At 42.3% G+C, this 15047-nt stretch overlaps 1 protein-coding gene across 1 annotated transcript; it reads left to right on the top strand.

Moving 5' to 3' along the window:
• Positions 1 to 7492: 7492 nt before the first annotated feature.
• CENPW (centromere protein W) lies at positions 7493 to 12585 on the top strand. Its single transcript, XM_035110692.3, has 3 exons — positions 7493 to 7629; positions 8413 to 8526; positions 11996 to 12585. Exons 1-3 carry the CDS (start codon positions 7519 to 7521, stop codon positions 12020 to 12022), a joined length of 252 nt encoding a protein of 83 aa, XP_034966583.2. The 5' UTR covers positions 7493 to 7518; the 3' UTR covers positions 12023 to 12585.
• Positions 12586 to 15047: the final 2462 nt, after the last annotated feature.

Here is a 15047-nt window from a genome sequence, read left to right on the forward strand (position 1 = left end):
GGACCAGCAACCTTTTTCAGCCGTGGGCCGGTCCACTGTCCCTCAGACCTTGTGGGGGGCCAGACTATATTTTGAAGGGAAAAAATGAACGAATTCCTATGCCCCACAAATAACCCAGAGATGCATTTTAAATAAAAGCACACATTCTACTCATGTAAAAACACGCTGATTCCTGGACCGTCCGCAGGCTGGATTGAGAAGGCGACTGGGCCGCATACGGCCCCCGGACCTTAGGTTGCCTACCCCGTTCTAGATTTTTGAGGGAATACAACTTCCATCATTGTTGACTATGCTAACTGGGGTTGATGGTAGTTGTAGTCCAAGAACATCTAGAGGGAACCATGTTGGCTAGTGCTTGTTTAGCAAGTAGCTCAAGACAGCATGAGTAAATATTAGAGTTCTTACATGTTATCTTTTGAAGCATTCTTTTCTAAATGGCAATAACATGAAGAACAGGAAGCATAGCTGAATTGTATTTCAGAACCCTGCTGTGACTAAAGGGGGCCTTTCCCCATGTTTTTGCAGTCTCTCATTTAGAAGTAGCTGGTCTGATCAGCACGACTCTCTGAGCAACTTACGACACAGGTTTAATGTTACCAAAGGGTTAAGGAATGATTTCCATGACATACTGTATATGGAATTTGCTTATAACATTAATAATGCGGTATTAAAATGTGACACCAGAGGGCACTGCAGAGCAACCAGGAACCGGCAATAGGGAAACTGTGTTGTTATGGACAAAACAAGGTAAGGAACATTTTTTAATTGATCAGTATGCCCTGTGATATCTATTATAGTTCTAATAACGTTTAAAAAGGTCAGTGTAGATCCAGCCATAGAGCAATGCTGGCTAGGCCCAGCTTCTGAGGGGATGTATCGCATTCGTCTGGATAATCTTCTCATTTCACTAAGCAACGCCACCCTCATCATTAAGCCTGGACACTGAGGTCCAGCTCTGAGGCAGTTCCCTCACTGGGAGAAGTGAGGTTACAGGGAACCAGGCAGAGGGCCTTCTCTGTAGTGGCACCTGCCCTGTGGAACTCCCTCCCATCAGATATCAAGGAAATAAACAACTACAGGTACCTGACTTTTAGAAGACATCTGAAGGCAGCCCTGTTTAGGGAAGTTTTTAATGTTTGGTGTTTTACTGTGGCTTTATAATTTATTTGAAGCTGCCCAGAGTAGTGTATCAGCAATTGAGTGGCAGAATCCTCAGCAGAAGGGAGCATCTGAGCTCCAGATGGAATAATCCATCATCTGGATTCTAGAATGTAGGTTAACCTGCTTTGGTAAAAAGGAACCACCACAACAGAATAGCAAGAAAGCAGGAAGTGGCAAATCAATGCCTACTGGTTATAGGTGCTAGATAAGCATTTCAGTTTTCATTCATGTGTTTCCTAATTTTGTGATTCAACACATGTAGAAAATGTCTTGTAAGTCTGGAAAACTGAAAATCACGTCTGCCAAACTCGTGCTGGCCCGCAGTCTGAACATGTGTTGAACTATTCACAAAATGGTCATGTTTTACATCCACTGTTGAGTGCAAAAAGTCACTGTAAGAGTTGACAAAAAGGTTATGTGAAGTTACAAAGCAACTCTTGGGATAAGTTTGTTGGGAAGACTGGTTTGTGGTTCTGGGGCCATCACAACAACATAAAAGAACAGCTGAAGAGAAAGACAAGGAATATCAGCAGAGTGGAGAAGTCAAATGCGAAGCAGTGGGGAAAGGTGAGGCAGACAAAGCTGCCTTCAGACAGCGAGGAAAAAGAAACTCAACAGTGGCCAGCAAAAACAGACTGAGGAACTGTGGAAGTTACTGGTTTAACAATGGTAACAGACTGTACTTTGGTATGAATTGTGGCTTAGGGTTAGGCTTATTTGTATTTGTTTCTCATACTTTAAGGAACTTACCCCAGATGTCCTCATTCACCCACTTTGATCTGAGGCTATAATGTCCGTTCTGCATTTGCGAGATAGCTACTATTCACCTACTTCTTGGAACTCCCTGCTCATTGATATTAGGCAGGCACCTTAGCGTATTGTTTTCAATGCCTGCAACAACAAAAAGTCTACCCAGACATGTAACTTTAACATGTATTTGTATAGCTGTTTTTTTTTTAAAAAAACCCAACAACTGTTGACTTTATTTATATTTTGATAATTGTCGTGTAAAATTTGCCTTTAAACTTTGATTTTATTAGTATTTATAATGACTATTTTATATTGTGTTATGTAAGCTGCTCATTTTGAACCTGGGACATTCTGAATGCAAAGCATGTGCTCTACCATTTTGCTACAGTCCTACTGTAATCTTCTGCTGATACTTACAGCAGTAATGGGGAACCTGTGTTCCTCCAATTTTGTTGGGACTCCCAACATTGCTCAGGGATGATGGGAGTTGTAGTCCAGCAATATTTGGAAGGTAGCATCTTCTCCATTTCTGCTCTACAGCTTTTCCCCCCGTAGTCACAAAAGGTTGCTATTGCTACACTCTCCAAGTTAGTTATAATTTAGATGAGCATTGCAGCACTTGAATATGGCACACTCCCTCATCATCACAGGGACACGTTCTGAAAAAGCTGCAATGTATATAGCCGATCTCTCAGTGAGTGGCCTTCATCCAACAGTTGTTAAATGGTTTTCGCTTCTTGCGGGTTCTACAAAAATAATCACTGTGCTTAGATTAATAAATTGCATCAGCTGTCTGGAATGTGGATTTTCAAAGATCTGAGCTGGTCTGCTTCAGCTTAGTGCTAACACAACTTTTCAGATGATTGTTCTGTACTAAGTTAGCACAGCCAGAGGCACACTGTGAGGGACCCTTACGTGATAGCTGCTACAACAGCATCATTAGGGACAAATAATTCGTAACAATACCTATTTAAGAGAACAGTGTTTCTTTAATATGATTTATTTTATCAGCAATTATATGTTGCTTTTTAGCAAAAACCAAAGTGCCTCCCCTACAAAGTGCCTCCCCTACAAATCTAGCCATATAATCAGGAGCGTGTCACATATCAGCCTTCAGAGTATTTTTTTCATCTTGTTCTACACAAGGTCCACAGCTACACATAAATTATTCTTCATGCAAAAAAAAAAAAAGAGGAAAAGGAAAACTGGGCTATGCACCACTTAATTATGAAACTGGTATAATCAAACCTATCATCTGTATCTTTCTAGAACTGAATTTTGCTGGATTGTTCTGTTCTGTACTGTTTGGGAGACATCTTTTCATCACTGAAAAACATCAAAGGGCCTTAAGGCTTTGGAGTTATTGTTCAGGACAGACTTCCAAGAACTTTCATCAACTATTAAAACTGGATCAGCACCAACAACTCATTTTACACTTACTTTATGGCCAATAGAAGCACCAAACATGTATTCACTGAGCATGAAATGTGGATACAGTATGCATTTCAGATTACCAAACATGTAACAATGTATTCCAGATTGTCAGCAGTAATGTTCCCTGTAAAGATCCAAATGGGCTGGGCTTCACACACGTAAGAACTAAAATATAGGCAATGTGGTGTCCATAGGCCATAAACCCTCCACCCCCCCCCCAAAAAGAGAGATACATTAAATGCCTTTTATGGCAAGCAATTTAGAAAAAGTAAGCAGAGCATATGGCAAGCCTACTCACGCTTTTCATGCAGGCAACTTGTTGGATAAGTGCGCGACACAATCTCTCTGTTCTGATACTCACGTGAGGGAGGAGGCTAGGACTGCACAGGCTGCTCTTGCCAGCTCTTCCCCAAGGCTGCTCATGCAGCTCCATGGCAGACCCAAGGGCAAACTACGATGGATAGCAAGAGCTGCATGCGGAAGCTCCCTAGCCTCCTCATGAAGCTCACCTGAGACAACTTAACATCTTCAGCCCAATCCAGCAGTTTATGGCTCCCCCTTCAGAGTGGTTGAACCCACTAATGCCGCTTCTCCAATATGGCTCTTTGGGCATGAACACTGCAACTCTGGAGGGTTTGTTTTAGATAGGTTCTAATCATTCTGTTTGATTTTTGTACTAAGTTTAGAAAGTATGATCTTGGAACTTCTATTTTCTCAAGACAGAGTGAAAAGTTATAGAGGGCGCCTCCCTGCTCTCCCCTTAGAAAATTACTTGATCTTCTGTTTATTTGCTTTCCGCAGGTTCATGTAATCTTAAGTGCTATCAAATGTTTATTTCTTTGTGGTTTTTTAAGACAACAAGAAGATAATCTTTAAGAAGAGGAATATAAACATTTCAAGTACCAAGCTGTTAGATCAAAGCAAGAGCTTGTTTGCATGTTAATTAACACGAACAACTTCAGCTTTGCAAGAATCTAGCAACATAAATGTGTGTGTTTTACTACGTTGCTTCAGGAGGAAATTTAAAGCCAGCAGATGCTTTATACAGTCTGAGTGATTCTGCATAGAAGAAAGTATATTTTAATAGACAGGTGAGACATCTTTCAGTTTTTTGTTTTTTTAAAAAAACACTCTCATGGATTGGCTACCAAACCTGACACCCACTTAAGAACCCACATAGTGTAGATTTTAAAACAATGTGGCCAAGATTTGGTCTAATGACTTCCATGGTTTCAAAGAACATTCCTGCATTGATAAAGCAACAACACAAACAATATATGGGGAAGGTACAAGACCACAAGAACCTCCACCGACAACAGCCCACAGGACTATGTAATAATATACTTTTCCACAACAGCACCAAACCCTGGTGTGGTGATGGGCATCCATTAGTAAAATTGCTTCCCTCAATGGATGAAGAAATATGCAGAGAGAGGCAGTACTGTTCCCCCTAGAATTTTGAAAAAGATCCCAGCAAAATCAGTGCAATAACAATCAGGCCCTACTGCTCTGAAACTCCCAGACAAAAATCTGCTGCTGGGATTTGTCTGTGGTTCTTCCACAGGCCTGCTGTAAGCCAGCAAGCAAGAGCCCCTGGCCAAGCTCCCAGGCACTGGGGAAGCTGCCAGCAGAGCTGCTAGCAACAAAAAAACCCAAGAAAACTGCTAGCTAATTTGCACAGAACAGCCCTCGCAAAAGAGATAAACCCAGCAACCTTCAGTTCACCAGTAGCTTGTATACTTGTATCATAAGATCAGCTTAAGCCAGAGGTTTTTATCTCCACGGCTCCCTTGACCAACTACATTCTTTCTGCGGCACCCCTGTGGGGCTCAGGAGCCCAGTTATGTCACCCCTTGCCTGCAGAGCTGGCAGCCTCTCACCCTTGTGGAGTGTTCCCTCAGCCTCCTCTCCTCTTGTTGGGAGTCCTGCAGGCAGCCGCTGTTCCTCCTGCCCCAGAGAGAGGTGCCTCTTCACACTGTCCACAGGGGTCTGGGACTTGTCTGTCCATTCCCAAAAGCAAGGGCTGGGCTCCCTCTCCTGCTTGCTTGCTTGCTTACTCCTCAGTTCCTGGCAACCAGCACCCCTGGCCAGCCCCAGAGGCACCATTCGCCTGGGGAGCTTGTACCCAGGGCTGCTGCAACAAACAGCTGGGCATGTCTTTGGGAGGTGGAGGCGAGGAGGGAGGGAAGGAAAGAGTGACAGAGGCCAGTGTTGCCTGCGAAACACCTGACCATCATTCAAGGCACCCCAGGGTGCCATGGCACACTGGTTGAAAACCACTCCCTTAAGCCAGTTTGTTATGTGGTTCTGGTGGCACTTTTTGTTTAATTACATGCAAGACATATTTACCTGTTTCAGTATTTATTCCAGAAGCCATATCCTTTGATTTTAGGCTGCAATCTTACAGTGTGACTTCTGAGCAGATGTGTATAGGATTGTACTGACGCAAACCTATCAATACATGGTTTTGCCACCTTTAAAAAAGCACATTATAATATTGTTTGTCAGCTTGTGAGGATGCAGCTCTAAAAAGTGGCTTAAAAATACTTTAAAAAAATTAATCTTGTGTTTGCTGCATATTGGTCAATAAAACCCTATGCACGCCTATCAAAAGTAAAAGTTACTTTTAGGTAAGTATTTATAGGAGGGATGGGGAACCTGTGGCCTTACAGATACGGTAGAATAACAGGATTGTAGAGTTGGAAAGGGTCCTTGAGTCATCTAGTCCAACCCACTGCAATGCAGGAATCCTGCCCACAGCCATCCCTGGGTAGGCTCAAACCACCAGCCTTCTGGTTAACAGCCAGATGCACTGACCCCATTGCACCACCTTAAGACAGGGAAAGACATGCTGTGGGTGTGGAAGAGCACAATTCACATGCAAAAGGTCTCAGGTTCTGTTCTTCTATGTACCTTAGGTTTGGGAGAGGACCCTGCCTAAAAAACCTGAGACAGCTGCTGTCAGTCAGTGAAGATAGTATTGTGCTAGGTGGACTAATAATCAGATTCTGTATAATGAAACAGCTCTCTCTGTTACTGGACTCCCAACTCTGATCAGCCTCAACCACTGGCCGTGTCTACCCAACATCTGGAAGGTTTGCAGGCTTACCATCCCTGAGGCACAGGATCAGGGCCGGATTTAGGTTTTATGAGGCCCTAAGCTACTGAAGGTAATTGGGCTGTTTACATGTCCAGCTATCCTTTGTCAACAACAAATTGTTGCTGTTTTTTGTGGTGAAAATATGCTATATGGTAATTTATGGACCTAATTGGTATCTAAAGCCATTTGCACATAACAAAATATGTATTTTATCAAAGTATTTGTTGAACTGAAATACAATTAAGAAGAAGTATATTACTAGTGAAATTTTTTGGGAGGGCCCAAGGGAGTGGGGCCCCAAGCTATATCTTGTTTAGCTTATACGTAAATCCGGCACTGCCAGGATTCTCGCCTAGCGGAAGCACCTACATTAAGAACTGGAAAGCAGCAATTATAAACCTGATGACAGGACAGCTGAATCAAGAGCACTTTGTTTGCATTCATAGCTCAGCTTTTTCTCCAAGCAGCACAAAGGTGGTGCGCGCAGTTCTTCCCTCCCGCGCACCCCGTGCTCATCATAGCTGCCAAGTTTTCCCTTTTCTCGCGAGGAAGCCTATTCAGCATAAGGGAAATTCCCTTAAAAAAGGGGAGAACTTGGCAGCTATGGTGCTCATATAATCCCCACAACAACCGCCCTGTGAGGTAGGCGAGTCAAGTCCACAAGCAAGCGGAGAAAAAGTGCCTCATGTGCGAGGGGCTCCCTGAAGCCTATTACGGCATCTATCTGTCCATAGACAAATATACCGGTATGCCGTCTCCAAAGGGCGGGACACGCCCACCAAGCCCTTACAACTGCGAGGCGGCAGCACTTCTAACAGCGCCACGCTCGAAGGGCAGGGGGCGTGGCTTCGGGACGCCGACCCTCTAAGCGAGAGGGGACTCTGCTCAGGCTGCATCCGCTGTGCGCGAGGGAGGCGCTTCCTCTCATTAGGGGAGCGAGAAGAAGGGAGGCGGGGCCGAGCAGGCGGATTGGCCAATGGCGGCGGTGACGTCACCCTGCGCGCGGCGGCAGATTCGAAACTCCTCGGGCGCAGGCGCGGCTGGAGCAGGAAGACCGCTCTGCTTGAGGGAAAATGGCTGGATCCGCCGGCGGCGGGATGGAGTACGTTCGGCGGAGCACCGTGAAGAAGTTGCTGAGCAAGCATAAGCCGCACTTGCGCATGCGCGGCAACACCGACCTGCTGGTGAGGGGGGGGGGGCAGGGAGCGAAGGCGGTGTGTGGGGAAGGGGAGGCCGGAAGAAGCCTAGTGGCCTGTCTCCAACGGAGGTCGGTCGGATACTCCCGGGAAAGCCTCTCCAGGTGCTTGCCCGAACCGCTCGCCCTCCTTCCCCACCCCCACGCCGCCCACTAGCTTGCTTATACCTGAAGGGTCCTTAGTGCCTCGCCGGTCGCTCTCCAGGATCAGGGACAGGCCTTGGGAGATTCTGGCGCCCCGTGAAAGGGGACTCCGGTTACCCGCAGCTAGTGTTGCGGATTTCGTGTCAGATGCCCCCACCCGTAGCCGTATGTGATGGCGCTTTCGCTAGTGCTGTGTCGTGCCATGGGAGATAGAGTCATAAAATTGTAAGAGTTGGAAGGGACGCCAGGGGTCATCTAGTCCAACCCCCCGTGGTGCAGGAAGGGGTGTTTAGGGTGCCACCCAAGCTGTTTGGCCAGGGTTTTAGAACTCAAGGCCATAAAGTGTAGTAGTATTATCTACCTTTATTCGTTGTTTCCTCCACTCCCCTGTTTGCAGCAACCATCCGACACCAGTTTCTCAAAAGTTGTGTGAAATAGCCGTCACGTTTTCAGTGTGAGTGTGCTATGAGGAGATATGTGGATGTTGACAGTACAGAAGTCAAATAATATATTTGCATCCTTAGTGTAAGATTTAAGGAACATTAGTTTGTGTTGAGTGCTTCATTAATCAACAGGTAGTGGCTTTTAAGCATTTCTTTGGAAATAACTCTGTACTCTTCTTTTAAAGGTACTTTTGAATGTCTTCCTATTTCTCCAAAGACTAGCTGAAGAAACCAGGACCAATGCTATTGCGGAAAAGAGCAAAACAATTACATCTCGACATGTTAGCTCTGCAGCAAAGGTAATTGAACTTTAACAGCTGAAATTCTTTATTGAATCTAACTATTTAAACACTGTAAACACCTCACACATTAATACTAAATATCAAGGGGAATGTTAAGGTCTGTTCATTAGATTACTCTTTATGTTAGCAATACAGTATAGCATTTGTTGTACCGTGTTTATATATATATATTGATGTTTCCAATGTGTTTAAAATATGTGGTACCAAATCATATTTGGATATCTATCTAAAATATTTTTAGGCTGCCTTCTACATCGGGCAGACACCATCATATAAATATAGAATCCCAAACTTTAATAAAAAATAGAACAACCATAGAACACCACAAAAAACCCCACACAAAAAGAGCATTAAAGGCAGCAATAGGACAATAACCATAAAACAGCAACTTGGATTTAAAAAAAAATTCTTTATGGCTGCAATCCTAACCCTACTTTTCTGGTAGTAAGCCCCGTTGAATTCAATACGACTTACCGGTACTTCTGAACCTCATGGTTAAGCTTGCACTTTCTGAACAGGCTGTTGTATAATACTGCATGACAAATCATAATAAAATTGATAGAATTAAATCAGTGCTCATTATCGGGGTACTTAAACAAGAGACATTGTGACAACTTGGATATTACAACCAACCACATTTGGTTCCACAATTCCCTTCAAGTACAAACTCAGAAAAAAATACCATATTATCCAGGAGTGAAGTCAAACTGCTATGTTAGTAGCACCAAAGTGACTTCCCTGGGGCACAAGCCTGGGTATGTATGTATGTAGGGCCCAGAATACCCCACTCTCAGCCTTGCTGATGTAATCAAATGGAAAGCAGAGCAATACGTTTGGTACCAGCTTGGCTGCATGAGCTGCCAGAATGAGGCTTACACATAGCTGCCAAGTTATCCCTTTTTAAAGGGATTTTCCCTTATGCTGAATAGGCTTCCTCGCGAGAAAAGGGGAAACTTGGCAGCTATGGGCTTACAAGGTGCCATCCAACTGTCTTAGTGACTCCACTCTGGATTTGTGTAGGGTTTACTCCTTAGCCTTTTCTTCTCCTTAAGATATTCCACAAGGCAGGGGAGGTTTAGGTTCAGAGTTTTCCTTCTCATAGATGGGCTACCTTCCCAGGTTGACAAGCCCCATCTGTCCCTCGCTTCCCTCTACAGCACGTGCAGAAACTGCCTTCTTGACCATTGGACCCATGGGTAGTTTTGTCTGCTCAATCTGCCAGAGTCTGTCTTTGCATGCAGGGGAATTCCCTCACTTACTGAGGGTTTGAGACCCATCGGCTACCCTCATCTGGTTCAGCCGGCCATTTGAAGCTGTTTCTGGGGTGTGGCTGCTGTCGCATGCTGACAGCTTCTAGGAGTCACAGGTGAGAGCTGAGTGCAGGGTGGGGACCAAAGGTGGCAAAATGCCCCAGAAGGAGCATACACATTATTATTATTATTATTATTACTCATAACTTCAAATATTCACACCATAAACTTATTATTAGAGAGGGGATATAGTTATGAGTTTCACTAGAGGAGCTATGGCTGTCATTACAGATTGGACTGTACTTACTTTCTTAAATTAACACATATAATTTCCCCCCCTCAAAGTTGTACATAAGAGTACAAAGTGCCTTATTATACAGTGAAGGGAGGGGGTGGCAATTTTTTTTAACGGAACTTAAGAGCCAGACAGATTTTCTAGGAGTCTGCTAAGAGGGAATAAGCATACTAGTAAAAGAGGGGATCTTTATTGGTATACTCTATTTTTCAACGGTTTTTCTCTTCCTTCCCAAGACTTTTTGCTTAATTTCTACCCAGACAGCCTTGAAATACCTTCTGGTTTGGAAGCGCTTGCCCGCAGTCTTTTAAGATCTGTGGTTGGCTGGTTGTAATTATTCACGAGTTGGAGGAAAGGACTCTGTGTGCATAAGTTGGAATGTACGCAGACCAACCTGATATCCAGCTATAGTGGTGCTCCAGTGTCAAGCTACCTTGGATGTTGTCATGATGTAGCTTTCTCTATTGCACAGCACAAGTTGGTGCTGAGTGAAGGTTATGTGACAACCCTATCTCTGATAAATTGGAGATAAGAATACGGCTAATGGGATATGGCTAGGCTGGAAAGGAAGGAGATGCTAAAGAAGCAAGAGTAGGCAGCAGCCGGGCTCTGTCCTTTGCAGTGGCAGCGCCTGGAGCATTAGAAGGGTACAGGTTCTTGTAAATTGAATTACTCTGCAAAGACATAGGCACGAGGCAGCTAGCAGTACAGACTGAAGGCTTTCTCTGCTTCAGACTTCTAAGTTTCACTCTCCAGGTTAATTTTTAAATTGTTAGCATTACCAGATAGCTTCTAGTGAGGACTACCAGCTGCACATCTCTGGAAAGGTAAAAATGTCTACAGCCTCAGGACTGTGGGAGGGGTTCCTGACAAAAAGATGCTACTTGCATGATCTCTGAAGCTGCTATTTGTATTTCGAGAAAAACATCCTGAAAGGGTGTGACACAATGCTATTTTACCTGCTGAAAGATTTCCAGTGACCACCTGAGCAGGAGAGCAAAAGCTCTGACCATGTCTTGGGAGACTTATATATATTATTGCTGTTTGTGTCTTGTTCAGAGAGCTTGTTTTATAAAGCTGAAGTTTTCAGAATCTGTTGGGCAGTTGTGCAGCAACATATAATTTTGATTGAATTGCTTCCAAGTCATTGAATAATACTGTGGAAAAAGTCTTGGAAAACCCGTATCTATGTATCCATACGCAAAGTTATAGCCGTCCTATCTGAAATATGCACCATACAGTGGTACCTCTACTTACGAATTTAATGCGTTCCGAACACACATTTGTAAGTCGAAAAAATTTGTACGTCAAATCCCATAGGAATGCATTGGGAGAAAAAATTCATAAGTCGAAGCAACCCTATCTAAAAATTCGTAAGTAGAAAAAATCCTATCTAAACCGCATCCAAGATGGCGGACGGAGCTCCATTTGTAAATAGAAAAATTCACTAGTAGAGTTATTTGTAAGTAGAGGTACCACTGTATTAAGAAAAGGAACAAAGCAGAGAACATTGGCTGCCTCTGACAGGCAAAACTCTGGCTTGCAGCAGCTGTAGTAAAATCATTTAATTTTTCTAGTTGTGTACCCACCCCTTCTTTTTTGTTTCGGGGTAGGGAAGATTTGCAGGCAGTGGAGAGGGGATCAACTTTGCTGATGGCAGACGAAAACTCACAAGGAGGCTCATTAAGTGCTCTTCCCCGAAAGGGAGTTTTAGGCAGGGTGTCATCACAGGGAAGCCCTATCAACCATTTAGTTTATTGATGCAAATCAGTTAAGTTGACATTGTAGCAGCTTAGAAAAATGTGATATTCCTATTTTTTTAAAAGGCCCTTTGATCTAATGCATCTCATGTTAAGTATTGGTCTATCTTTATTTGAAATAACAGCTTTATATATCTGAAGGTATTTTGTTTTCCCCTCAGATTGTTTTAAAGAAGAGCCGAGGCTAAAGTCAAGAAGTAGTCCTTCATCCCCTGGTTGATTCTGCGTAATTACTGACGTACATGTGCAGAAGTTTAAATATCTGAATTTTGTATTTCTATTTTTCTTATTCATATTTTTTCATATTTTTATTTGTTATTTGCAGGACCTCACTATTTACTTTTTAATAAGGGCAATGTAATAGAACTGATGTGTATAATTAATACAATAGACAAATGTAAGTTTTAACCTTGTAAAGTGTTCACTTTTTATGATTAAGCAAGATGCCTTCTATGGGAACCATGGCAAATGTTAGAAGCCATTTTTAATTCTCTATATAAAGTTACTTCTAGAAAAACAAAATATTTCTCTTTCTTTCTCTCAATGAATATTTATCAACAGGGTTGCTGTAAATATGCATCTTTTCACTTGTTTATAAACCTTGTTGGTTTTTGAGATTATTTTAAGTAACATCGCAAATAAAATATTACAGTTAAATCGGGAAGCAGAACATTTACAAAACAGTTTGTAAATAGAATATGAAAACAAATGTTTCAGAATGGTTTATAGCAATAAAGTTCTGTACAACTTCTGTCACTTGTTCATTTCTCATGCTTTTCACCGTATAACAGTAAAAGGAGAGGTGTTTTAGACATGGTAAATCCTGTTGGGGCCGGTTGCAGCAGCAGTTCCTAGGAAAGGACAGACACTAATACATTCTTTCTCTTCCTTTACTGAAATGGCTATTGGTGTTGGAGATGGCTAAAGGAATGGAAAACCCTGAAGGGTTCCCCTCACCCTCCTTTATTCAGTTTTGGAAGAAGTACCGAGTCTGTCATCTCTCTTTTTTATACAGGAAAGATAGAAAAAGTGTAACTGGAAGCCTTGGACCCTATGCCTGTATCTTTCCTTTCCACAGCTAACTGTACCCAAGAATACCAACCACAGACGTCTACATTTGGTCTTGTCATTCATATTTGGAATGCGGGTCTAAACTACTAAGTATAAATCCTTCAAAGGGATAGAAAAAAGGGAAACATTTTAAACTCCCACATTACCAGTGTTTTGCAAAATGAAAGCCATTCACTTGCAAAACTTGTGGGTTGTTTCATGTATGCTGCTTAGAAATATGATTAAGTACATGGTTAAGTCCCTTTTAATTGAATCGGGAGTACACAAAAGTTTTTTTTTTCATTGCCTTGGTGAAAGCAGAGTTTTAATATTATTCTTTTTGTGTATTAGTGCTTAGTGCTTCTGTTTGAGTGAAATAAACTGTGACATAGACATTGCATCTTTTGGAAATTGCTTGCCTCAGTGAATGTTCCTTTTGTAACCATAAGATGGGGATAGAGTTAAGTGTCCCATTTATTTTTCTTCATGTGCAGGCTTCTATTGTATTAAATCTGTTCTTTTTCTAGAATTAGCATTTTGCATTATGCTACTGGCAGTCATGATGCGTCCCAAGTTTTTATTGCTGACAGATGTGGGGCAATTAAGGGTTTCATTTTAAAGTTGTTCACGTAAAGGAAGGAAACTACTTTCGAGCTTTCATGTATCTTGTTAATGAAGTCTGAGTAGAGAGAAGCTAAACGTTCTATGTTTTGACAGCATCCTGAAGACATTTCATTTTCTACACTAACAAGTGTCATCCAATCATCCAGATTAATTAATCAACAATGGGTGATTAACACTTCAGAGGTTATGGTTGACTTAAAAACTGAATGTATATTTTAATTAATGCTGATGTGTTTAATAAGGCACTGGTTTCTGTATCTGTTTGAGAATAATTTTAGTATTGCATCTAAAACATTGCATGTGACGTTGAATGAAAATTAACCTCCCCGCCTCAATATTGGAGGGGAGAAACTGTTACTAAATTGTTACGTTGCCTGGCCCTGTAAATTCTTGGTGTTCTAGAGGAAATGTGCTATTACTACACACTTTTATGTGTAGTAGTTTTGCAATGAAGGTAGAAGGCAAATGTTTTAAATAGCTACTCAGCCATTGGGATGTAATAAATATCCCTTGGGAAAGCCAAATCCAGGCAATTACATTATTGGAGAACTGCTGGAAAATTCTTAACATTAAAAAGAGCCCTACTTAATCCAACCAAAGGCCTATCTAGTCCAGCATCTTATTTCTCAGTGGCCAACTAAATACCTTTGGGAAGCTCATGATCAGGACATAAAGGCAATAGCCCTCTCTCAGTTTTGTTTCCCAGAAACTGTTATTCAGAGTTATGCTGCCTCTGTTTTTGGAAGTAGTATGCAGCCATCACAAGTAGTAGTTGTCCTCCATGAACTTGTCAAAACCTGTTTTAAAGCCAAGTGCATAGCCCTCAACATATCTTATAGCGAATTCCATAGTTTCACCATGCTGCGTCAAGAAGTACTGCCTTATACCTTTTTAGAAGAAACTTAGTTGCTTGTATGGAGCTGTCATGTGAATTGTGCCTGTCTTACTCCTTCATTTATACCTCAGTTTCTGAAGATATCCTGTGTCTTCATTTGCTAGATTTGCACCATGCGCACATTCCATGTGCCTTGGTATCTTGGTGGTATGTATGTAACACTTTGGTTTACGTACAAATGACTTTTGTATATTGTTTCCAAAGGGTGTTTTCTTCCATTTTCATGTCAGAAAAAGGATCCTCTGCTGAGTGCTTCCTGTGCCAAAATAACCCTCACATTTTGTGGGCCATTCCTCAGGCAAATTAGGCCCCTTTAAGTGTGAGAGATGCTTGGCTCTTTGTTGTATCTTGAGGTTAATGTGAGAAAACCCTGACCATGTTGGAGGAGTCCAACCTGTGGGTCTTTTCAGTTTTAGTACAGTATTGCAAAATCAGTATATGAAGGATTCACAGCAGAACAGTAGGAAGGGTCTATATAATGAGAACTATATGTGATACTTGACTGCACAATGATGCTGTGGATGTTGTCAAAACACAGACACTTTTCCATGTTAAGCATGCAATGTTAAGGACGGTCACTAGGTGGTAAGACTCATTGACACTAGTTCTAAAAGGAACCGCTCTTTAAAATGGCCCTGCATGAG

The sequence above is a fragment of the Zootoca vivipara genome, chromosome 3 (genome assembly GCF_965207765.1).
Source record: "Zootoca vivipara chromosome 3, rZooViv2.hap1.1, whole genome shotgun sequence".
Classification (NCBI taxonomy): domain Eukaryota; kingdom Metazoa; phylum Chordata; class Lepidosauria; order Squamata; family Lacertidae; genus Zootoca; species Zootoca vivipara.